The sequence below is a fragment of the Typopeltis vanoorti genome, chromosome 13, assembly GCF_054136105.1.
Source record: "Typopeltis vanoorti isolate ZY-2024b chromosome 13, IOZ_Tvanoo_1.0, whole genome shotgun sequence".
Taxonomy (NCBI): Eukaryota; Metazoa; Arthropoda; class Arachnida; order Uropygi; family Thelyphonidae; genus Typopeltis; species Typopeltis vanoorti.
Window position 1 is genome coordinate 86,725,040 of NC_143561.1, and position 27,426 is coordinate 86,752,465.

A 27,426-nucleotide genomic window follows, 5' to 3' on the forward strand; every position below is an offset into this window, starting at 1 on the left:
GTTGAATATCATCTATTCCTGCTGCCTTTCCACATTTCAGGCTTTTAATGGCTTTTTCTACTTCAAGTATGGATATGTATTCCTGTTTTTAACAGGAATACATATTTCAACAGTGTTTTTAACCACTGTGCTGTCATCACTGATTGTTTCATTTAGCAGTTTTTCAAAGTAATTACTCCATATTTCAAGGATATCTTTTTTCTCCTGTTTTCATGTCACCTTTATCATTTCTAATTCCTTTTACAGCACTCTTTCCTCCATTCCTTGAGCTTCTTCAACAACCTCCAGAATATCTTGCCACCTTCTTGATATTTATTTTCTATGTTCTTACCAAAGTCCTCCCATGACGTTTGTTTACCCAGTTTTACACTGTGTTTAGCTGACTTATTTTCCAGGAACTTTTGATATGTTTTCTTCTTTTCCTTCACTGCCTATTTAACTTCCTATGTCCACCATGGAGTTCTGAATCAAGTAATGAAAGGTTTGGTTCCTGTTCTCAAACTCTTTCATTTTTTCTTGAATAATATTTGTGTATTTTAATCTACAGTTCACATCTGAGAGCTGTTCAACTTTTATTTGCTTTAAAACTTTGTTTCATATTCTTCTTTTCAATATGAAATTCAATTTTATTCTCAAGGCTGAATGCTGATCACTTCCAATTTCAAATCTTCTGTACACTCTGGTGTCCTGCACCAAGGAGAAAACATTACTATCAGCAATAACATAGTCAATAAGACTTTTCTTATTCCTTTGCCTCTTCTCTCCATGTGATTTTGCGCACATTTTTCTTTTGGAACATTGTGTTAGTAATAACCAGTCCATGTCCTGAGCAGAAATCCAACAGATATTTGCCATTATTATTAGCTTTGCTCTTTTCTCCAAATTTTCCCAAAAATATTTTTGTATGTCTGAGAATCATTTCCTACCATGCTATTTAGATCCCCAACAAGGACCAACTTTTCCTTTTTCATTGTCTCAGTTGTTTTCTCTAAAGCCTCAAAAAATTCCTCCACTTCTACATTAGTAGAACCTTCTGTGGGACTATATGCACAAATAAGTCTCATTGTCCAGTTCCCCATTCTCATATTTGCCCATATCACTCTACTTGAGGTTGCCTGCCATTCAAGAAGATTAGCCTTGTATTTATTGTTGAATACTATGTCTAATCCTTGATTGTCCTTGCCTGAATATAACATTTTGTATTTATTGCTCAGAAAGACCCCACCAGTTTTTGCATTTTTTTGTTTCAGTTATCCCTATTATATCGATCTGGTACTTATCTAATTCCTCAGCTAGCTCCATTTCTTTACCATTAAGCCTTTTTATGTTGATAGTACTGACCTTGAACTCTGGTGATGTTGAGTTGTGGTGGGTTTTAGGATTTGTTCCAGTTTTGCTGACTTTTCGTTGTTTGCCCTGGTTCCCTGGCGAAAACAACGGGGGGAGGGGTCTCATTTAACTGGCGATGCCCCTGCCAGCATGAAATTCTATCATGTTGTACCATCATTTGAAATTTTGGTTTAAGCCAATACGAATACACTTTGGTCAGCTAAATCCCAAATTGCTAGCCCATAGTCGTCTGTTCAGTATTCAGGTAGATGCCTAACAGGGTGCACCACGAAAAGGTGAGGATTGAAAATTAGGTCAGAAACTCTGGTCAGTTCTCCGCATTCCTTTAAAGGCTATGTGGAGGTCTCTCAGTTATATAGCTTTGACCCTTAAGAATCCCTGCCCACAATTTCAGCTATTCAAATCATTCTGCAAGTACTGCATATCAGCTGCATTCCTGATTACCCTATCTATCTTTGCATCCTCAGCAAATAGTTGTATGTCACCTGTCAAATCCTTCCCAATTAATTAAGGTACAGATTGAATAACATTCAATCTGTACCTTAATTAATTGGGATTCATTAAGGTACAGATTGAATAACAGTGGACCAAGGACTGATTCTTTGTTCACTGTTATCCACCAAGGATAACAGTGAACCAAGTTCTTGGTTCACCAACATTCTTTCCATGCTCTATTCTGTCAAAAGCCTTAGCAAAATCCGAAGGTATCATGGTGTATCCATTTTCCTTATCTAGTCCAATGGTAACATTATTATAGAATGCGAGCAAGTTGCTAAAATATGACCTTCCCTTAGTAAACCCATGCGCTTTATTGCAAAATAGAGTTTTACTGTCGACCCCTTTCTAAATGCAAGTCGTGACCAATTTTTGCAAATTCTTTACCCCCATTCTTGAGATACTGATTTGTTGTTAGTTGGATACATCAGTCTTTGCACCACCCTTGTATATAGGAAAGAAAAGTATGAATTTCTAGAATTTTCCCACACGTGCTACTTTAGGTAGTACATGTGGGAAAACAGTGTGGTTTTGTTGTTGTTGGATTTGGCGATAGCATGAAGTTGCAAATGAGGTATCAACATTGTCGTGGTTGGTGGGTGGGTGAGTGAGGCATTGACTGAAGGTGACCAACTGTGGGAGAGTTGCAGATAGTGCCTATCATCATCAATTTCCTCATATGTACTCTCAAGTGATGATCTGGCTACTATGACAGCACTACATGATTAATTTTAAATCATTATTAATCTCTCCTCACTAATTTTCATCCAATTTAGTCTATTACTTATCAGCACGTCCAGTATTGTCATGTCTAACATTTCATTCTTCTAAGACACTTCTGACTAAATCAGTTCGCCTAGACCAGTGATTGCCATCACTGGTCTAGGCGAACTGATGACACGTGTGTCAATGGTGACATGCCACAATGTTTTGGTTGACACACCAGCATTCACCAACACTCAACAACAAACAACTGTTCTCCCTGTTTGAGTTCAGTTCAGCTTCTGCATTCATGTGAACAAGAAGTGCATTGAGTTCTTTTGTGCCAGTTCAACAACACTGCTGCAGAGGTAAGAAAATGGTTATCAATAAGCAATTGGTTGATACAATAAATACTAATCAAATATTTATTTGATGTAATTATTACTTAAAATAAATATTTCTCCTTTCTTGTGATATTCGTAATTTGTAATACAAAGTTATTATTTCTTTAATATTCTAGCCCTGTTATGGAGAAACTTCACATTTAAAAAATCTCAATTGACTGATAAAGAAGGTGGTTAAAGCTTTCAAGATGCGTGGACTGAAAAGTACGCTGTTGTTTACACAATAGGCAAATCATTGTGCCTATTGTGCCATGAAACAGTAGTAAACAAAATGTGGAATGTAAAAAAGACATTTTGAAACAAATCGTTAGTGGAGAAAGTATTTTACCTTGGGTATATTAAATGTTAAAGATACCAAGCTATTTTAAACCTGGTTTTACTCCATTTCCCAAGTAAAACCAGGTTTAAAATAGCTTGGTATCTTTAACATTTAATATACCCAAGGTAAAATACTTTCTACATTTATATCTCCTCCTGAGATTTTTATTTAATAAGGTTAAAACACCTTATGGTAACTTGTTCTGGTAAAATACTTATAAGCTCTGTATTACTAAAATCTTGATATTTCTAGCCTGGCTCCCACTAATGAGACCTCAATAAAGGTCGAAACCAGTCTGGGTAGTGTTCCCTTGCCTTTAATACAAAGCATCATACATCTCCTCCAGGAGATGTGCTTTGCATTATGGGTAAATATTAAGATTAGTGATCAGAGCTTATTATGCTTTTACCATGAGTTATCTTGGTCTTGCACTACCTGCAGGGTCAGCTAGACTTGCATTACGTGCAGGCACAAACTTGACTTATTTGTCTGTTTGCTTACTTGGGAAATGGAGTAAAACCAGGTTTAAAATAGCTTGGTATCTTTCATAAATCATTAGTGGCTTTTGGAAAAGTGAGGAAGAAGGAAGGAAGGAATACATTTCTCAGTAGCTACACCACAAAGAGTGTCAATCAAATAACTTCCTTAAATTCTCAAGAGGCCTGATGAATTTGCATCAGTAAGTTTGCTCATTGCTCACTCCATAGTTCAACATGGAAAGGCCCTCAGTGAAGAAGAATTTATCAAAGAAACTCTTGTGAAATGTGCACCTTTTTTTTGTTTTCAAGATATGCAAAATAAAGATGCTGTTATTAAGCAAGCATATTTCTGATTTACCAGTTACTAGAAATACCATTAAAGACAGAGTGATGACAATGATCTCCAGCGTACATCATCCATTAAAAGGAGACTTAAATAATTGTCAATATTTTTCAGTTTGTCTTGACAACTACTGATGTCACCTCATCAGCTCAGTTGGCCATCATTGCTGGATTTTTCTGATGGTTAGACAATGAGAAGCACAGTTTCTAGCTGATAAAGCTAGAAACAGTGCCAATAAGTACATCAAGGAATGAAATATGCAACATTGTTTTAAAAATGCTCCATGACTTAAGCATTGATATGTCTAAAGTTGTCTGTGATGACAGATTGGGAATGGAAGACAGATTTGTGAAACTGTTTGTGGAAGTTATTGGACATCCAGTTGTGCCATTTCATTGCTTTATCCACCTGTTGTGTGTGCCAAGATAGGATTCACAGAACTACATGATGTAGTGACAATTCTAACAAAAATAGTGAATTTAATAGCTGCTTAACCTCTTCACAAGAGAGCATTTTCTGCACTATTGCAGGAAATTGAATCAATACAGTTCAATTTAGTTCAATACAGTGGATTGCTGATACACAATAATGTGAGATGTTTGAGCCAAGGAAAAGTCTTCAAAAGATTTGTGGTGTACCATGAAGAAAATAAGTTCTGGGAATAAAAATTTGGAACAGTTTCCTCGGCTCAGTGATTGTACATGGGTCAGCACACCGATGTTTTTTTTTTTTTACAGACCTCTAGGTTTATATGAATGAACTGAACTTAAAGTTACAAGGTTTTGGCAAAAGTATTGATGTATGCTTGGTTACATAAAAGCCTTTGAAACTAAACTTCAAATTTTCAAATGAGATGTGGAGACTAAAACTTGTATTTACCTCAAGTAAAAAAAAAACCATTTCATGGATGTCAGCTCACATGTGCAAAATGAAATGGAGCTCTTGCATATAAAGTACCAGCACATTTTAAACTCTGTTTTTTTGCCAAAATCTTGTAACTTTAAGTTCAGTTCATTCATATCAACTTAGAAGCCTGTGTAAAAAAAAAAAAAAGTGTGCTTATCCATGTATAATCACTGAGCTATGGAAACTGTTCCCTCTTCACTGGATTTCAGGGTCCTTCATGAACAGTGAGTAAGTTTAAGGAATGTTATTATTGATTTTGTCGTTTAAGATGAGTCTTGTGACTCGAGAGGTTCTGAATAATAATAACCATCAGTGCTGCAGTGGATTTGAACTGTAGAGAAATGCTTGGAAATAATAGCTCACAGCATGTGAAACTGCTTTCACTACAATTTTTTTGATTAAACCAATCTGAGAAATGCTTCACATCTAGATTTAAAAACATATTGATAAATATAATTTTAATATCAGTTCATATTTCAGATATTTAATGATTATAAGTGCTGAAAATTATATATTGCAGTGCTGTTTTTTATAAGTATATTTTTTCATGTAGCTGAGAGCAAGTTTTGTTACATTCAATCCCAAAGAGATGAAATATATGCAGAAAGAGCAAAAATTCAAGACTGCGGTTTGTATAATTTTTATTATTTTGTCTATCCTAATTTATTAAATCTTCTGCATGCCTTTTGAATATTAAGAAGTTTTCCTTTCTGTTGATATTACATTTTTGGAAAAAATGTACAACTGAACCTGTTTAAAAAACATACAATTTAAGCATTTTTGTGTTGAATCACATAAATCAAAAATTATTTGCTAACTAATTAGCAAGTTATATTTTGCATAATTTTCTCCTCTTCTTTAACAGAAATGAAATGCGGTTAGCTTATTATTTTATAGCTTCAAATTTACACAAAGAAAATTCATCCTTTTGATCTTTGGTTATTGCAGCTGTAAATTTACAGTGTATTGTTATACACATTAGCAATTAGTCAAAAATGTCTTCTGAATCTGTTAAAGATATAACTGATGTGGAAGTGGTAAGTTAAATAGCACTCATTCCAGTGGAATCAATGCTGATCTTCAATTAACTAAGTACCTCATAATTGAAGTAAAACTTTTAGAGCCACCTAGTGTTTTGCCAACAGTGATGCAATGTTCCCAGTATTATTTGTTTTTCATTAGGCTGTTTATGAGCAAATTGATGATTGCAAGTCTTCCCTTTTTATGCTTTGAATTTCTGTCCCTTTGCTAGAAGTGTACCAATTAAACTATATTTCATTAAGTTTAAAGGCATGAAGACTAACATGATATTTATTTTTACTTATGCTTTAATGTTAAATGTAATGCTATACTGAGATGAAAAGCCAAATGGCTATTTTTTTCTGGTGAGGTTGATAAGTTAAGGGGATAAAAATCCCTTATTGTTTTTCAGCCAGTAAGCGAAACTAAGATCGAAAACTACGATCTGTAATATTTCATGCCGACGAACTGTCGGTGTATCCAAGCGTAAGTGACCACTTGGTAGTGCCACACAAAGATGCTACTTGGTGTAAAAAATCATGCTATTATAAAAAGTTTTTGAAAAACAACCAGTTCGTTGGCATGAAACGTTACAGATCGTAGTTTTTGATCTTAGTTTCGCTTACTGGCTGAAAAACAATAAGGGATTTTTATCCCCTTAACGTAATGCTATACTGTTTTAGTATGGTCAAGTTTTGGTTTGAAGGTAAAATTTGTCCACATTCCATTTTCAGAGATGCTACTTTGTGTAAAAAATCATGCTATTATAAAAAGTTTTTGAAAAACAACCGGTGGTGTGACTTATTTACATCCACTGAAAGTGTTTTTATCCCTTGTATGCCAACTTCAAAAGATGTTTTGATTTAGAAAGTAGAAAAATAAGTTTGAGTCAAGTGCTTTGTTTTGTGTGTGTGTTGCAGGCTTGGTCTCAAGATTTTGATATGAATTTAAACCTCTCATGACTTTAATAAAAAGTAATAATAATAAAATAAAAAATAATAGAAAATTGACAATACCTATAGAAAGTGTGCAAATAGAATAATATGTATCTGTGCAATAAATATCCATGGCATCATTAATATCAATATCATTTTTTGGGGATCTTTCAATGTTTTCTCTCATCTACTTTCCAGATGTACCCCTTCACTGTGAAAGCACTATTTCAATTTTCTTTCACTTAGTTACTAGAAACAGTTGCAAAAATCATTCAAATGGTATGAACATGTTCTTGAATACATTAAAAATAAATTAATTTGCTTATTTAAGTTAAGGGATTTTACATCCCATATTGTTTCATAGTCGAATAAGAAACTCAAAGAGTTTCATGTCGAATATAGAAACTATATAAACAATATGGGATGTAATATCCTTTTAACTTAAATAATTTCACGTCGCCGAATTGAAGCCTTTGGCTCTTCGTGTAATTATTAATTTGCTTAGTTATACTTTTTTTTGGATCGTCATACTTTTTTTTTTCTTGTCAGACTAAATACATTGTATTACCAATGCAGTTTTATAATTTACCAATACAGTTTTTCTATTTTTATTACCTTTTTATAATGGCACTTTCACCATGCCTTCATAAAAAAGCAAGAGAGAGAAAACCTTGTCCATTTCAGTGAGCATTTAATGTTTTGATAGCAAAGTAAACTTCCTGTTGTCAATTTACATATATATCAAACGAAAACTACTAAGTACTTAAAGAATTGTCTGTTTTTAGCACATAAAATAATTACAACAAAAGAATATTTACATAGATGTTTAGGAAGTGTGCTTACTTTTTTTTTTTTTTTTCAGTAAAACTTCTCATTTCTGTCAAACAGTTTTTGATTAGTGTTTGGCCCCACACACATAGGGGAGGATGGTTTAATTGTGAGTGAGCAGGAGTTATTTGAGGAAATAAATAAACTTGATGTCAATAAGGCAATAGGATTTGATGACATATCACCATGCATCTTAAGGGAATTTTCCAGGAAATTGGCATGGCTGTTTAATAAAAGTCTTGCAACAGCACAGATTCGAAAGGAGTTGAAAGAGGGTAAAATTGTTCCACTGCATAAAGGTGGTGATAAGACTGTAGTTTAAAATTATAGACCAGTCTGTATATCTGGAGTTGTTGTGAAAGTACTAGAGAGATTGGTGAAAGGCAAGATACAGAAATGGGTTGATAACCGTGTCCAGACAGTTCATCGTGGGAAAATACATCGCGAGGAAAATTAATCGCAGAGACTATTAATTTGTTAGGAAAAATTCATCGCTGGAAATTTAATCGTAGGAAAATTAATTGCACGAAAATTCATTGTGGATATATGTGAAAAAAAAAATATTTTTTTTAAATTTACATATAAAGTTATTCATATTCTTTCTTACTACAAACTTCGTAGATGGAATATTAATTGTTACAGAACTGGGTTAGGATGGTGAGGGAGAAAGAGCACCATATTTAAGAATATTTAGGGAGAATAGTTATATCCAATTAATTATTCTCCCTAAATTGTAATAGGGAGAATAAAATAATCAAGATTATTTTATTCTCCCTAAAGAGAATAATCTTTAATTATTCTCTTTAATTAAATAGAATAATTAGGGGGTAAAAGAACACCGTAAACGATGTTATACATGAAAAGATAATGTGAAATCTATTAGTGAAAATTAAAATTATTGAACTGTTATCTGCTAAGACACGTTAATGCAAATGTGCACTGTTTATTTTATTCCTTCAATGTACTTTTAGCTACTTCGAAGGAGCAATTATTATTCTGTTATTAAAACTTAATTTTATCTTCAAGAGGAACTGGAATCAGTACAATCAGGCATCTCTGTATGAATATTTGTAGTCCTGAAAAGGACTGTTTTGATGATCATGAAAAGGAACACTTTTTATTTCATACTATTAAAAATTGAGCAGTATGGAAAAAAAAAAAAATGAAACAAAAAAGGTGAATGCACAGCCACAAAGTTTTCAAAATAAAAAATTATGGGCAACTCTTAAGTAATAGAGTTCCTCGATTTTCATAATCACTAATGATGAGCTGAAGTCTTTTTGCAGTATCTTAATAGCGTTTCTTACCAGGAGGAGGTTGGGTGCCAGCTATATATTGCTCTATTTTCCCCTCATTGAAATTTTGCTCATCCTCCAAAGTTTTTAGAAACTTCCATATTGTCGGATGAGAAGCACCAATTAGTTCGCTGAATGCACGATGCCACCCTTCGCATGAGTTGTTTGTATTTGGTAACCCTTCCAGAGCAGCATGGTAATAATTCCATAAGGCATGGGGAAAGTGAGGTGGACAACGACGTGATCGCGATTAGGTTTGCCAATCCAGGTGTCTTCTATGTAGTGCAGAAGAGACTGAGCTTGTAGATGGCACAAAAGCAATTGCTGATATAATGCGCATTTTTATTGCAAATTCAGAATCAGTTTCGTATCGTTGTTGAAGACCATTTGCTTGAATGTTGCGAAATATACACTGGGAAAAGTAAAAAAAAGCAACCTTTATGCTGACTATTTGGAAATGCTTCACGGAACTCATTTATTGAAGCCACTTCAAAATTTGTCATGATTAAATTTGGTGACAAATTTGGTTCCAAATTTTTTGACGTGTTCATAACTCTACGGTATGTATCTTCATTTCTTCAATGCATAAACAGCAGGAATCACGTTATCGTTTATAATGCCATGAATTGTGTACAGCTTCTCAAAAAGAGGTGGAGTAGTTTTAAAAGTGCCATCTGTATACCATGTTGTTGATTGTGACAATAACTGAAGATTTAGTTTAGTAGAAAATATCAGCAATCTGTTGCAGCTATCATTGCTGTCATGCAAAAGGAACTATTCGTTTCCATAGGTGATTTTATATAGAGGCGGAATAATTAAATTACTTAACGAATTTGGATTTGGTGGTACCTGCTTGATTTCGGGTTCTTTGAATAGACTTCTTTACAGAGGCATTGCTTGGCATTTGGCTGATGACGGCAGGAGATATTTTTGTGCATGCTTTTGTGATAATTCAATGAGTCCCATTGCTAGTTGTACGGGCTCGATCTTTAATCTCATTAAGTAGCTTTGCTGCTTCAACCCGTGCCATGTTACCAGTATGATTTTATGTTGGTTAATTCGTTTGATAATGTTGTCACCAGCTGTATGAATACACTCATGGCAATGCATTTTTTGAAACTGATCACATTTCCAAAAAATCATTTCTTCATTTTCTTTGTCTTTTATAAATAAATGACCATTATCACTAAATTTACGCTTCATCTTCTCACTTAAAATAAATTCCAGAGGCATCGTGCAATAATTGTAATTAATTTATAAATTGGTTCTTAAACTTCGAACTTTTAAACATTTACCAAAAGGAAAAAATGTCTGGGATCAGACTTCTGAGAACACGTGACGTAAAACTGTTTAATTTGAAACAGTTTTATGCCATGTGTTCTCCAGCTCCTGGCTCTGGAACATTTTTCTATTTTGTGACTTTTCTCCCTTTACAGCAATTAAGCCTAACGCAAAACAGACAGCAATGACAGGTTATTAAGAAGTGCATATGATCGGTGTGATATTAACAAAAGCTCACGCAATCAATAGATAAAAGCAAGCCACCAGTTGAGTTGAAATGCTGACTCTCTTCAATCGAATTCCATATGTGAAACTGCCATAACAACATTCACTATATATATATTTCTTAGTTTTAACACATTCAGTTGAATTTTATTGCTGCTTTGCGAACTCTTACACAACTAATTAATAACAATAGTTTTTGGTTAGATACTGTGTTTACCATATGGTTTTGCTTGAATCTATAGCATAGTTTCTGTATGAGGGGACATGTGAATCATTTATTAGTGTTGTTTTTATCCAAGTTGTCTCTAATTACACTATTTGTTGAGAAATATATTACACAGACTGCTCATACCTTATTCACTGACATAAAAGTAATTGTTTTTCTTGCCTCTGCAATGTAGTGGCTATTGGGGAGGGCATGTTGATTACCATGGGAAGCAGTTACTATCGCCCCCAACGTGCACGTGTTTAAGCTTTTTTTTATGTGTGAGGTATATGAAAAATTTTTTTAATTTCTTTTTTCGAAAAGTCATCAGGCATGGTGCAAGTTATACGCGAGGGTGAGTTATATTCGAGTAAGTACGGTATTTTAACTATGGATGAGTACATTGGTACCTTCTTTAATCCTGCAGAAGTCGCGATCGAAAAAATTGCAGCTTAGGTCTCATGTATCTGAGAGGTACTAGTAATGAATTACTAATTATTATAATAACAGAATTAACTCGCATAATTATTCTTTATTCGTAGAATTTTCACCTGATTATCACGGGCATCATCAGTACAGGTACAAGGCTAATTAAACAATAACTTTTATATTCACAAAGCATCACCTAAAAGTAGCTAAGGTTAAATTTCCTAAATTTATTTATTTTTTTTAATTATTTAAATGTAGTATTTAATTATTAAATAGAAGGCCTGTGTAGCTCAGTTGAACTGGCACTTGTGTCCTCTGTGCTTGGCCGCTTGAAATTAGACCTAGGTTCTAGGCTAGTCGCTGACTGGAGGAACTTTTTCTAAGCCTATCTTCGACCGGTTCCCAAGTTAGTCGATTTCTGGCTTGGGCAAGTGGGTTTTTGTTTTTCCTCACGGAAACTCGAGTTTTTTGTCCCGTTAACTCAAAAAAATCAACCATAGTACCAAGAGATGGCAACACTTGTTTGCCAGCCTCTTCATCGGTGGCTGCTGTAATTAGTGACGGACATGGGTTAGCTATCTCTGATTGGCTACCGGTGGAGATTGAGCTGCCCACTCAGTCTCCAAAAGCTAGATAGGGTATAAAGGCCTCACCTACTTCCTATTAGGGAATAAAAGGCGTTAGTTGATTTATTTTATTTTATAATTATTAAATAATAATTATTTAATTATTCAATTATAATAATTTAATTTAAACTTTTTTATAATTAAATATATATATATATATATATATATATATATATATATGTGTGTGTGTATACAATTATATGTTAGCAAAGATTTGCTGCTTTATAAAGTACTATCTCCCACAAAGGGGAAAGACAGAGACCATCGGATCTGTTTAGGTTAGGGGAGTGAAGTAATGTTTGACATGTTTCTTTGTATAGCCGTTCCATTAGGAACAGACTTTTGTGAATGACTTTTGTCTGTTCCACTTAACTCTCTCTAGTGTTGATGGCATGTTCTGCAATTCTAGACTATTCGGGTTCAAGGTACTGGATATACGACTGGTGTTCTTCTATCCGACCTGAGCAGATCTTCCTATTTGTCTGAAATATGATAACCCACACAAGCAGGGAATCTGGTAGACACCTGGATAGCTGAGATGTGGGAGCTTGTCCTTTGGAGACATTAGGAATGTGGAGATTTTTCTAACGGGTCGAAAAGCCACACAGATATTTATTGGTTTTAGCGCCTTAGCTATCTATTACTATTATAAACAAATACACCCAATTCTCCATTTACACGGTAGATTGGTTCCAGAAAAAAAACATGTATATGTAAACTGTAAAAAAGAATATAGTGCATATGAAAAAATGGAAGAATGGTTCCAGACGTGAAAACCTGATACGAACAATAAGTTATTTTCAAACAAAACATATGTTAACCATTGAATAAAATTCTATTTAATTCTCATCTCATCTTCCTTTCCCTCTTTTACCTTGTGGTGTTGAGGGTTTATTAATCATCGGACCTCAAACCGTTCACAGGATAAGGTGGTCAACCCTATGCTGTGGTATATCTTATGTCTGTAGTGTTGAGTTCTCAAAGCCGATTTGCCTGCTTTGTGGGATGAAAAATCCCAGGATAACCTGGGAGAAAACCCTACTGTCCATGCCCAAGACTAGCTAATTTGGCTATGGCTGAGGAAGATCCTTCAGCTCCTCACGTCACCAACGGGAATCGAACCTAGGATACTCCTTCTGCAGGCATATAGTTGTGAAGCGCACAACCACTAGGCTAACCATGTGGACTTCTATTTAATTTTAATGGAATATGTTTTTTAAATTTTAAATACTTATTTAAAGTATATACATACATATCTTTCTTAAAGAAAATAGTGTGCCACTAATAAAACAGAAATTCGAATAGGCCCAAAAATACACCTGTTCATATGGTTATTAAATTTATTCGCTGTCACTTTCTGACAGTAGCTGCATTCTTTTGTGTGAGACTGGAATTAAATCACTTCCATCACTTGAAACACTTTGGCCATCCTTTTCATACTGCAATGGGGAAACATTTTCTTCAGTAAAAGGAACTAAATTAGCACTAATTTCTAATAATTCAAAGTCTGATTTTTTTTTTTTTACCATGAACTCTGTAATTAATCATTGAAGTTCTGTTTTGAGTAGATCTTTGTATAATTCTTCATATCGCATCATATGTGACTTCAGTTCACATTTAAACTGTTCAGCTATTTCAATATTTGGATGATGTATAAGAAAATGACTTTGCAATTTACTAGCCATTTGAAGCCCTTCTTTAATTAATCCTCCAGTGAGTTTAATCTCTTCATCACTTTTATCAAGGACATCTTCTGTTATTTCGTCATCACTAACAGTCTTGTCAACCATCAATGCTTCAATATCTGCAGATGAAAAATCATCAAATCCTTCTCTGCCAACATGCATGTGCTAATCTGATGATATTTGGAATTCAGTTGTATGCAAAGGTAGGAGTTTTTTGTTTTTTTTTCACCCATTCTGGCCAAGTAGCTTTCCAGCATGCATTTAAAGTTGATGGTTTCAATTCTTATAACACCGTCTTAACAAGTTAGATGCAAACCAAAACAGAAAATTTCGTTCACACATCAATAGCTGTCAGTAAATTATCCTTATCTAGTTTATTCGAGATGTATTGGAATGTTCTTATGTAGTAAGTTTTGAAGGTAGCAATTACACCCTGGTCTAGTGGGTTGTATTAGGTGGTAGAAAACAAATTCCACATTAGAGCGTTCTAAAACAGGATGGCCAAGCACATTGTATATAATCAATAAAACTTTTAAGTTCAGATTTTTTTACATCAAATAGTGTTTAACTTCTGTAACAAAACATTGATGGAACCATTCATTAAACTTTCTTTTGTAACCCAATCTTTTTTGTTTGCCTTCCAGTGCACTGGTAATGTGTTAAAATTCACATCTTTCATTGTCCACGGTCTTAGGGATTGAGTAATGGTTTTAAACATTCCTAATTGTAAACAAGAAATGATTGTTGATCAAACAGCTTCACTCCTTCCAAGCAGCTTTATATAGGCGGGCCTTCCATAACAAACTAACTTAATTTCAAGGACTCAGCATAGCACCCTTCTGCTTCCAGGAACCAATGGGAAGTGAATATAACGGATCATCTGTCTACTTAACTTCTGGGAAATCGTAATTACAAAAAATGATTTATTTTGTTGTTGCCACAGTTGTCTACATTCTGTAGTGTAGAATAATCCCTGATATTTAAAACATTGAGGGGGTTCCCCAAAATTCAAGTTTAAGTACATATGTACCAGTCTAGGAAATTATAATTATAAAGGAAGTACCCTTTTTAACAGAACTGAATTCAAACAGAAATTTTAAAACTAAGTGCCATTTGAACCATGTAAAATAGAATTGCTTTTGTTTTCTAAACCATGTTATTTCAAAATCGTGTAAAAAAAAAAAAGCCGTGTAAAATGAGTATTAGCTGTATAGTTTATATATATATATCCACTATAACTTGGGATAATATGTATGAAACTACATTATATTATGTATTTTTGTTGATGGAGCTTAAATCACTTTTTATTATGAATGCCAGCTATAAATTGACCAACTTTTCATATTTCTTAGATCTTTATGAAGAATGCTGGTCGTGTCAGAAGTATGGTAATGGAATTTCTAGAAATAGCTAAATTCCTGAATAGTTGTTTCCAGTGGGAATCTACTGCAAGAAGTTTAACATCATTTGTGGTATGTGATGTTTGACTGAATCTGAGGTTTTGCTTCATTGTACACAGCATTCATATTAATATAGCTATTGTTATTAAATAATTTTATTTCAATTACTTTTTTTACCTCTATGTTGAAGTTACCATGAGCCTAAAAAAACATGTACACAAAAACAAGTGGACTGCCATATCTCAAGTTAGACTAGTTTCACAATAATTCACCTTTATCTTGCTGGTCTAGAGACTTAAATTACTTGAAAATAATGTTCATTGTACTTGATAACAAGTTGTTTCTTATTGACTAGTATCTTACAGATTGGAATCCTTTTTAATTGTTCAAATCTGGGACATGATTTGAAATTGTAAAACATCCAAATGGAACAAAATAAAAGATTATTGTTTAATTGCCTAGAACTTTTTCTTTACTCTTTCTATCTTAAGATTCATTCAGTTAGTTGGAATCATAGGTCAGTTGTTGGGTGACTAAACCAAAAGTAGAAGGAAAGGAAGGTAGTTGAGTACCTGCAATATCTTAAATGAATCTAAATTTCACTGGACTATCATTACTAGTGTTGGTTTAATTTGTTATGCTCATAGTGTGTTGAAACAGTCAGCTTGGAACCACTTTCCCAGAATGTAGTCCAAGTTCACCAACTTTCCCACACACGCACACTTGTCTGTCTGAATCAGTATTTTCTTCATAGTCTGCCAGTGTCTCCAAGGTTTGGCTCTTGTTTTCAAACTCCTTTATATTTCCTCCAACAATAATTAAATACCAAGGTCTTCATTTCACTTCTGAAAGCTGCTTAACTTTTATTCTTTTTAAAAACTTTCTTGCATATTTTTATTTTCAGTATGCTATTCAATTTATTATGTCCAAATCTAATTCATGATCACTTCTTGTATATCTGCATTTATTCTTAAAGAAATTTATTTATATTTTATTCTAAAATTTTAAGTATGAAATGTTTTTTCTGTGTTATCCATTACTTAACTGCCTACCAAGTCTGCAATCAATAATAGTATTGGAAGAAATAAATTCTACACCCATATTACTGCATTTTTATTATCATAGATTTTTTATTTAAATGAGGATAATAAATACATCCATAATTATGAACTTTTCTGTTTTAGGTATTTCTTGTCATTACTTACACTTTTGAGGTGTATATGTTGCCAGTCGCATTGCTGCTCATCTTCTTCAAGAATTATGTTATCCTTACTCTTACAGGATTTCAGATTGGAAAAGATGCTAGGGAAGGAGAAGAGGAGGTAAGCCTTTCCTCTTTTTTTATGAGCATTCTATGGGATATTAAGTGAACTCGTTTTAAAGTGCAATGGGCAGTCTCTTTCAGGAACTAATCATGTTTCAGTAGAAAAAAAAATCCATTATTTTTTCTGCTGACATAAAATATTCTCTATCAGTGAACTTTATCTGATCTAAATGCATAGTGCTACGTATTTACTTATTAAAGCAGTTTCAATTCGGGTTAAAGTTTCATGAGTTAAAGCATTTATTCTGAATATGCAAGTTATTTATGGTTGTACAATATGAAAAAAAATGTTTCCTTGAATCTCTGAAATGAAAACTACTAGCCATCATGATGAACTTGCTATTCACACCACTAGAATGGACACAGAAAAATTTAGTGCTTTTTTTTCTTTCTTTCAGCTGCTCTCCAACCAGTCACATACTATTATTAGGAGCCCATGGAAAGTGGTGGGAAACCTCTATTTCCAATTGGTAATGTTCAATAACTGTTCACTGTCATACACAGGTTCTTAATAGTGTCATGTGACTGACTGGAAGCACTTCAGCATCTGTTATTCTATTCTTGCTTCATTAAGCTGTTCTTTCTGTGTGTTCTGTTAATTTTTAAATAGGTCTACTGTAAATATTTATACAGTATATAGGTCTACTGTATATATGTGAATATTTTTGTGTATATTCCCCCCCCCCCAGCACTTTACATAAGTTCTCCTTAAACTTTTTACAGGTTCTTTCCCCCAGGCCTATATATTTCACATTTCACTGTGCCACATACATGAAAACTAAATTTTCTTTTTATATATTTTACTAACAAGTGTGTGTGTGTGTGTGCACGTGCTCATATATGTAGAATATATAAACACATAAAATAAAATTATCAAATTACATGACTCTTCTACTCATTTATATGCATTTATCAACTTAAAATATTGGGTTTTTTGGCATGAAATACAACACATCTGTAAAATATACAAACATTATTCAAGAAAAAATGAAAAAGCTTGAGAACAGCAACCAAACCTTGGAGATAGAGTGGCAAGCCTTGAAGAAAACATTGATTCAGCCAGAGAGGCATGGTGAAGTTGTCTGCAAGGATAGAAAAATAAGAACTCCATGGTGGACACAGGAAGTTAAAGAGGCAGTGAAGGGAAGTTGTGCTCTGAGAGAATACAGAGACAAATGTAAGAAAGCTAAACACCGTAAAACTAGCTAAACAAAAGTCATGGGAGGACTTTGGCAAGAACATAGAAAATAAATACCAAGAAGGTGGTAAGATATCTGGAGGTTGTTGAAGCTTAGAAAGGGAGGAAAGAGTGCTGTAAAAGGAGTTAGAGATGATAAAAGGTGACATGAAAATGGGAGAAAAAGATATGCTTGAAGTATGGAGTAATTACTTTGAAAAACTGCTAAATGAAACAAGCAGTGATAGCACAGTGGTAAAAAAAAACACTGACCAGGCATGCAGTCAGGAATACATATCCATACTTGAAGCCATCAAAGGCTTGAAATGTGGAAGGGCAGCAGGAGTAGATGATATTCGACCAGAAATACTGAAGTATGGTGGTATAAGAGTCTTACAGTGGCTGCATTGCATAGTTCAGAAAGCTTGGGCAGAGGGACAAATTTCAGATGATTGGAGTAAAGCTCTCATAGTACCCATATATAAAAAAGGGAAATAAAACTGAATGTGAGAATTACAGAGGTATTTCCTTATTGAGTGTTCCTCGCAAGATTTATGCAAGTATACTTGAGAAACGGTTGAGAAGAATTGTGGAAGAAAAGCTTGGTGAAGAACAAGCTGGATTCAATCCAAATAGAGGCTGTCAGGATCAGATTTTCACTTTACGACAAATAGTCGAGAAAGCATGGGAATATAACAAAGATCTGTATTTAAGTTTTGTCGATTTGGAAAAGGCATATGACAAGGTGCCAAGAGAGAAGCTATTCAATACGCTGCAGTTATATGGTGTCAATGGGGCATTGTATCAAGCAATACATAGTCTTTATTTGAGTTGTAAGTCAGCAGTTAGAATTGAAGGAAGCACAGGAAGATGGTTTAATGTTAAATCTGGTGTGAGACAAGGATGTACATTATCCCCTCTGTTATTCATTATCTATATGGATCACATTATGAACGAAAGTGGTATTAAACCTGATATCAAAATTGGAGATGTTAATGTCAGCTCTTTGCTTTATGCGGATGATGTTATACTTCTAAATAAATCCGCTACAAGTCTGCAAGATTCTCTGTCTAAATTGAATAGCTGTTGTAATAGATATGGTATGAAGGTCAGCAATAAAAAGACAAAGACAATGAAAATAGGCAGAATCATTGAAAATGTCAACTGTGTTGTGAATGGAGAACCTGTGGAACAAGTAAAACATTTCAGCTACTTAGGCACAATTTTTACTGAAGATGGTAAATTAAATATAGAAATAGACAACAGAATCAGCAAAGCTGGTATGGTGGGAAGTCAATTGAATAAATTCATATGGAATAAGAGAGAAATTAGTCGGAACACTAAATTAGCTGTATACAAGACAGTGTTTAAGCCAATTTTAACTTGGGGATCTGAGAGCTGTGTCAGAAGTAAAGCACTTGACCAAAGACTAGAGACTGCAGATATGAGAGTCCTGAGAAAGATTAGAGGCACGAACAGATGGCATCAATGGCAATATCATATTAAAAACAAGGATATTAGGAAAGAACTTGACATTGTCAGCATCCAGGAATGCATCAGCAGGGCTAATCTAAAGTGGTATGGTCACTTAAACAGAATGGGTGAGGAAAGATTAGCAAAACACGTGTTCTCTGCCAGGTTGGCAGGAAAACGACCCAGAAGAAGACCAAGATATAGGTGGATTGATACGGTACAAAGTGCCTTAGACGATAGATTCATAAGATCTGATAATGTTGGAGTCTTGACAAGTAACAGGCTGATTTGGAGGAAAATTGTAGATAGGAAGTTAGTAATGATGTAAATTTTCCATGTATTACTATCATATCCTGTACACCCCTTGAGGGTACATGGCAGGAATTTGATGATGATATTTTGTACTGAAATTAACAGTAGGTCATCAGTGTAGACAACAAGCAGTTCAAAGGAATGGAATACAAAGTACGTAAGAGTTGGTGGATTACTAAATAAAAATTGTTGCCACATGCTAGAAATTAATATTAATAAAATAATATTAAATAATTCTTGAACTATTTCTTTGATAGTTATATAAGGTAAGAATCTCCTGAACTTTTGGTTGAGAGAGACAAATCGAAATGATTGTCTCTCTGCCCAGAATCTGTATTTTGTGTAATTTAGAAATGCATTTACATTATATGTACACATTGTCTTTTGAGAAATGTATTTTGAATGGAGTTTTTGCTTCACTCATTTCTTGGATGTATTCTTGTGAAGTAGATGAAGCTTCATTTGAAATTTTTATTATTTTATTTATTTTGCAGTTTATTTGCAAACTGCCCTAATTAGGAAGAAATATAATTAGCTTTTACTGTCTGTGAAGAATATTTATTTGTGGTAGAGAGAGAGAGAGAGAGAGATGGTCATTCAAAGAGAATGGAAGATTTAAGAGTTACAAAAATATTGGAAAAAGAAAAACTGCAGAGAAGAGAAAATGAAGATCCTGACTCAGCAATCTGGATCTTCATTTTCTCTAATCTCTTCCCTGCAGTTTTTTCCCCCAATAATTTTGTTACTAAAATTCTCCATTGTGTTCAAATGACTATCTTACCCTACATTTAACTCTTCTTAAACATTATTTTTTTAATCTTAATTTTTAACATGATTCTGCTATTGATAAATGTTTCTAACCCACCTCCAGGTCTTTATATGAACTGGTATGTTATTTTGTATACTTGGATTTCAGCACATTTTATTGAAGATACTATTATCTGCTTAGCATTATTTCTGGTGTCTGTAGAATCACAAGACTTGTGGATACTCATTGCTCTTTACAGTGACTATAATATTTGACTTTACATTAAGTGGTAGAAAGTTTTTTTTTCACTTGATTAGAAATTGAATTATATGAGTGGATACCCAAAAATAACGAATTAAATTTTTTTTTTAATTAAAGCTTATAATACTATATTCTAGTCTCCTTAAAAGTGCTCTCCATGTGAGTCAATGCACTTGTCCCAATGTTTTTTCCCACTGCTGGAAACAGTGCCAGCAGTGACTTTCTTTCACTTTGTCCACATCAATGAATTGCTGCCTTTTTATGGTTTTCTTTATCCATGGGAATAAAAAAAAAAAAAAAAGTCACATGGAGAAAGAGAGAGAGAGAGATTGAGTGAATGGGGAAGAGCCCTCATCTTGTTTTTCATCAAGAACTATTGGACAGTTGTTTTGTTTCTGGATCATAACCGTAGCACCAAGACTCATCCCCGTTCACAACGTTTGAAAGAAAGTTCTGGTCATTAAGGACTTGCTCCCTGAAACTGCAGTAAACATTTAGATGGTTTTTTTTTTATCCTCTATGAGCAAAAGAGGCACATTTGTTTCATTTGCAAATTTTCTGTTAAAATTCACTAGCATAACTACATAACAAATTTGTCTCTTCAGAAACATGTTCAGTAGTTTTTGACAATCTTCATTGATTGCTTAGCAAATCTTTTTGATGTTTTCAATATTTCTGCTTGTCAAAGGTTGGCCAGATCATGGTGGTCTTCAACTAACTTGTCTGCATTTTTGAAATGGGAAAACCACTCGTTGATCTGCATTTTACCTAAAGTGTCATTCTTAAAGAATTGTCAGAGCATAACAATAGTTTCGACTGTAGTTTTAACCAAAACAAAACAAAATTTCACGCACATTCTCTGTTCCTTGTGGTTGGCTATCACAAAATCACCAAACTTGCATGTAAGCACTAACAAAAAAATCCTCCAGAACAATGAACTAGTTCACACAGATTGATGCCACTTTGCCCGACTGGTGTGGAAAACTGCACACTCACGATGCCTAGCAGTATCATTTGTAACTAGAAAATGCACGTGCACCAAGTTCAGATTCTGGTTATTTTTGGGTACCCCCTCATATATATATATATATATATATATACACATACACACACACACACACACACACACACACACCAAGAAACTATATTCTTGTTTAATCTTTTACCCAGGTGTAAGCAAAGAGTTTGCACATGAAGCATCTTCATGACCAGGCTATTTGTATGTAGAGGCTGTTAGTTTCATATCAGTTGCCTCAGTTTTTCATAATGCAAAGCACACTACCATTGGGTGTGTGTGTGTGTGTGTGTGTGTGTGTGTGTGTGTGTGTGTGTGTGTGTTATATTGCTATGCATTATGGGAAGGGTCAGTACCCAGACTAGTTTTGACCTTTGTTGAGGTGAAAAGAGGATATTCATCATAGACCTAGAATACTATAGGGGGTGCAAGAGAGCCTGATAGTATTATGTGAAGGAAAAGACAAATGGGTAGTAAGGAACATGGGGGAGAGGGGGAGGGAGCAAAGAAAAACTCTAAAAGTTAAAAATTCCAAGAAATTATATTCTTGATTTCATCCTTTATCCAAGTATAAGCAAATAAAGTTTGTGCATGAAGTAATTTCACAACTGTGGCTACTTGTATATACAGACTAATGACTTCACATCACTTGCCTTAGTATCCCATAGTGCAATACACATTTCCTTATGGACATGTATAATGCTATGCATTATGAGACTTCTGCATTACTTCAACCTTGGTATCACTTCTGGGTCTGGCTCCCACTGATGAGACCTCAAAGGTTGAAATTGGTCTGGATAGTGGCCCTTCCCACATTGCATTGCATTGAGATACTAAGGCAATAGATATGAAGTCATTAGCCTCTATATACAAATAGCTGTAGTCGTGAACATACTTCACATGCAAACTTTGTGTACTTGCATGTGAATAAAGGATGAAACCAAGAATATAATTTCTTGCCATCTTTAATTATAGTATAACCAAGTGAAAAACTTTCAACAAAAAGAAAAAACTCCTCGGCTCATGCAGCTGAACAACTAAAAGACAGATCAAAACTAAAATCATAGAAACGGGAACTGCATGCGAAAAAGAGGCTATGGAAGAGATATAAGGAGACAGGTGAAGAGAAGATGCATGAATAATATAAGACACAGGCCAGGAGAGTGACTAGTATGGTAAGAAAGGTGAAACTGGAATAAGAGAAGATTGGCCCTTAGATCCAAGGAAAATCCTAGGGAATTTTTTAGCTATGCGGCCAGTATGAGGAGAAATGACTGGAAGAATGACTCTGTGGGATAAAAATGGGAATAGAGTGACTGATGCAGAGGACATAGTGGAATTGTTCAATGAACACTTTATTGGACTATTTCATCCTGGAGGAGTCAATTTGAATACTAGAGGGATAGGGCAGGTTCGAGGTTTAGAGGTGCAGGAGGAGAGTGTGTTCCAAATACTGAGTACTCTGGATGTCAGGTGGGACTGGATGTGGGACTGGATGGTATTTCACCACGTGTTTTGAGAGAATGTGCTAGGGAACTGACAGTGCCTTTGACCTGGCTTTTCAATGAAAGTCTGGCTGCTGGAAAGGTGCCAATGGAATGGAAGGAAGGTAAGATAATAGCAATGCATAAGGGTGGTAGCAGGCTGGAAGTGTCTAATTATAGGCCAGTTTATGTGTCATCAGTAGTTTAAGATCTTGGAGAAAGTAGTGAGGGTCCGTATACAGCATTGGGCAGATGAGGGTAATGTTATCTGAGAGTCGACAGGATTTGTGAGGGGGGGGGGATGCTCTTGTTTTAGCAATATGCTAGCCTTTTATAATACAGTTACAAGAGCATTAGATGAGGGAAAGGCATATACTGCCATTTTCCTAGACTTAGCAAAGGCATTTGACAGGGTGCCACATGATAAGCTATTTTTCAAGTTGCAGCACATGGGTCTGGATGTCAGATTGATCAACTGGATTCAGGATTGGCTGTCCGATAGGTATCAGAGAGTTGTGTATAGTGGAGCAATATCAAAGAGACAGAAGGTTACAAGTGGGGGTTCCACAGGGCTCAGTACTGGGACCTATATTGTTTAACCTTTATATCAATGACATTGTCCATGGATTGCAAGGGGATATTCAGTTTTTTGCGGATGATGCGAAGCTGAGAAGGGTTATTAGTAATAGTGCAGATGTGGTAGCCCTGCAAGAGGATTTGAATAAGCTAGATAGATGGGTAAACGAATGGGGTGTCAGTTTAATGCAGCAAAATGTAAGGTCTTGAGGTTTGGGACACATTGATGGGATGCTGCATACTCTAAGGGAGGAGTTAAACTGGAGGAAACAGGGGAGACAAGAGATCAGGGGTTGATGATTGATAGAAACCTGAAATTTAGGGGACATATTGCAAAGGTAGTGAAAGTAACACAGAGGATTGCTGCAATAATGAGGACACTAACCTGCAGAGATAAAAGGGTTATCATTCCATTGTATAAGACTGATCAGACCACACTTAGACTATTGTTCTCAGATCTGGTCACCAGGATTTGAAGGAGATAAATTAACTGTATAAAGGGTATAAAGGTGGATAACAAAGATGGTGTCAGGACTGTACAATGTTAGTTACGAGGATCGATTGAGAGAGTGTGGACTGCAGAGTTTGGTGGATAAAAGGAGAGGTGTTTACAGGTTTTGACACTAGGGAGTTCTTTCGCTTGGTTGAACAACAGGAAGGAGTCATGACAAGGGGGGGGGAATCCCTGAAAGTTACGAAAGGAAACGGTGAGAAAGAGGGTGAGGAGTGGTTTCTTTGCATGGAGGGTGGTTTAACCATGGAATGCATTGCCTGATAGAGTGGTGAGAGTGAGAACGGTCAATGCATTTAAGAAGTGGTATGATGGACTTTGTGTTTCCTCAGAGGGACCTCCCTCGATGAGTCTTGATAGACTTGTGTTTCTTAGAATGGACCTTCCATGATGAGACTTTTGACTCCATGGAGGCCTGAATAATAATAATACCCTGATGAGTTTAGCCTAATCTTGGTTAACTGCCTTGAGTTGGCCTCTGACTGGGATTGCTCTCCAGTTATCTCTGAAGTTGACCATAAGACCACAGTGAACTAAGAGGATGGAACCTTTTAAAAAAATCTCTCATAATGAAAATAGATTTTTTCTTTCCATGGTGTATATTGCATGATGGTAGTCTACATCACCTAGCCAAAAATTTGATATCTCCTAGAATACTTTCTACATACAAAAATTGTTGGACTGCACAATAAAATTTCCATAATGCAGTGTTGTGAAGCATTTGTATGTCATATTGCTGGTTTTCAAATCCATGTTTTTCCTAACTTTCCATAAATTATATTTTAACTCATTAATTTTAAGAATAGAAACTCGCTTTCTATTACTGACAGGTGTAGTAAGGAGGGGGGGGGGGTATTGCAACAAAAAAAAAAGTTCTTTGTAAGTAATAGAATGTCCAACACATCACGTAATCTTCCAGATGTGTGGGTTTAAATAGCAGAATTTTAACACTAATACCCTAAGCTTCCATGTTATTTTTGATAGCTGAAGAAATTCCTTTTTAACTTCTTGGTATTGACTGGAACAAAAAAAATTTGCAGATTTATTGTGTAATCAATGATTGAATGGATGAATTACACATTGGGTTCAGGCATTTTGAGCATGTGGGGAGGGAAAAGAGAAAGTTGCTCAACTGAGCCAAGTATACTGTAGATTTAAGTAGAAAAAAGAGCAAAGGGAGGGGGGGGGGGGTAACTTATGTTATACACAAATGCCAGGAACATTAGAAACAAAGTGGTTGAGTTTGTTACAATCAGGGCAGGTTATATGCTGAACGACAAATCTCGAAATTATGATAAATACTGGAGAATACTGTCTTTGGTTCCAAGATCATTTTTAAATGGGAAGAATATCAGCAGTGCATGGAAAGTCTCGAAAAAATAGTTAAATGATATGATATCTAAATGGTATCTAAATATGTCCCTAGAGTTATTATTATTAAAACAAGACCTCATGGAGTCAAAGACTCATCTAGGAGGTCCTTTTATCTTACACACACATCTCATCATACCGTGTCTTAAACACATTCAAACTACTTGCAGATACCACGCTCTCAGGCAGGGCATTCCAATCACTCACAACTCTGCACGAAAAAAACCTGCCTCTCACTCCCTTACTCACACCCTCCTTATACAGTTTCCAGGGATGACCTCTGGTTCTCCCCTGATCTCCCACTATTCTCTGTAGAACTTCTCCACCATTGATCCTATAACAACCCCTTACCAACTTGTAGGTCTCTATCATATCTCCCCTCTTCCTTCTCTCCATGAGACTCTGCAAATTACATCTTTTCTATCTTTCCTCATACTCAACATTCCAGAGGTCAGAAACTACCTTAGTCATTCGCCTTTGGACCCTTTCCAACATCTCTTCATCCTTCTGAAAACCCGGTGACGAAATCTGAGCACAATAGTCCAAGTGTGGCCTAATCAAAGCCTTATACATTGGAACAAGTATCTCCCTACTTCTACATGTCAGTGTCCTCCGCATCATTCCCAGAAGTCTTTGTGTTCTCTTCACAATTTTGGCGATGTGTCCCCTAAATTTTAGATCCTTATCCACTATCACCCCCAGATCTCTTATTTCCTCTACTTCCAACAATATATTCTCACCCAGCATAAATTCTGCATCCCATCTTTGTTTTCCAAATTTTAAAACCTTACATTTTGCAACATTGAACTCACATCCCCATTTGCTTGCCCAATCACTCAATTTATTCAAGTCTTCTTGCAAGGCCACAACATCTTCACTACTCTTTATGGTTCGTCCCAACTTTGCATCATCTGCAAACAACTGAATATCTCCATCCAAATCTTCACCAATATCATTAATATATAAGTTAAATAGTAATGGCCCTAAAACAGACCCCTGAATCACTCCACTAGTGACTTTCCTTTTCCTGGATATTGCACCCCCATACACAACTTGTTGATACCTATCAGATAGCCAATCTCCAATCCAATGCACTAATCTAATATCCAACCCCATCTGCTCTAGTTTGACTGTCAACTTATCATGAGGTACTCTATCAAAAGCTTTTGCGAAATCCAAGTATATTACTGTGTATCCTTCTCCTCTGTCCAAGGAAGCAGTCACTTTATTGTAATAAGTAAGTAGATTACTAAAACATGACCTCCCTTTAGCAAATCCATGCTGTCCATCAAAAATTATACCATTGTTGTCAACCCAACTCTGGATCCTAGTTCTCACAAGCTTCTCCAACAACTTAACCACAACACCTGACACACAGATAGGCCTATAGTTTGATGCTTGAGTTCGATCACCTCCTTTATGAAGTGGCACAATCTTGCCCTCCTTCCACTCTTTAGGAACTTGACCAAGTGCAAGACTCGTATTAAAAAAATATGTCAAGGCAGGTGTCAACTCTCTAGCACACTCCTTCAGAATACGTGGTGATATATTATCAAGTCCCACAGCCTTATTTACATCTAGTTTACTCAACTCCCCAAACACCTCTTGCTCACTTACAGTCAGTCTCTTTTCCCCATCATCAACTGCTCTTAATCTCTCCATGAAGTCACATTCACAAGATTGAAAGATCTTTATGAATTGCTCATTAAGTATCTCCACAACACATTCTGCAACAGCTGTCTTTATACCATTTCCTCCAATCAATGTCATCCTTCCATAATCATTCTTTCTTTTGCTGGCTACATATCGAAAGAACTCCCTAGGATTCTTTTTGGCTTCATTAGCTAACTGCTGTTCATACCTCTCTTTAGCTACTCTCACCAACCAAGTCACCCTCCTTGCCTGGTCTTTGTAGACCTCATGAAATTGGTTACTTCCACTTCTCTTATGCTGTCTCCACAATGCCTTTTTTTTTTGTATTGCATGCTTAATCTCTTTATTCATCCATCTCACACCTACCTTATTTAACCTTCTCACCCATGGGATACATTTAGACATTGCATCTACTAAATAGTTTTTGAAAATCCCCCAAGCTGCATTGATCTCTTTTCCAGCTAACTCCTCATTCCATGCTACATCTGCAAGCTGTCTCCTGAGCTCTTCATAATCACCCCCCTTGTAGTTCCACATATACCCTTTTTTCACAGGGGTCCTTGCACTGCTGGCAACCACCCAGGTAATCACCTC

The 27,426-nt window shown here is 35.3% G+C and overlaps 1 protein-coding gene across 5 annotated transcripts in view; it reads left to right on the plus strand.

Annotated features, from left to right (window-relative positions):
- The window catches only part of Mctp (multiple C2 domain and transmembrane region protein), a 642,744-nt gene that overhangs the window by 502,982 nt on the left and 112,336 nt on the right, over positions 1 to 27,426 (plus strand). For all 5 annotated transcript variants that reach the window (XM_090402333.1, XM_090402331.1, XM_090402329.1 and 2 more), the window contains 3 exons: positions 5,552 to 5,626; positions 14,880 to 14,999; positions 16,112 to 16,249. In XM_090402333.1, coding sequence (XP_090258459.1) covers positions 5,552 to 5,626; positions 14,880 to 14,999; positions 16,112 to 16,249 — 333 coding nt within the window. The remainder of the gene's footprint in view (positions 1 to 5,551; positions 5,627 to 14,879; positions 15,000 to 16,111; positions 16,250 to 27,426) is intronic.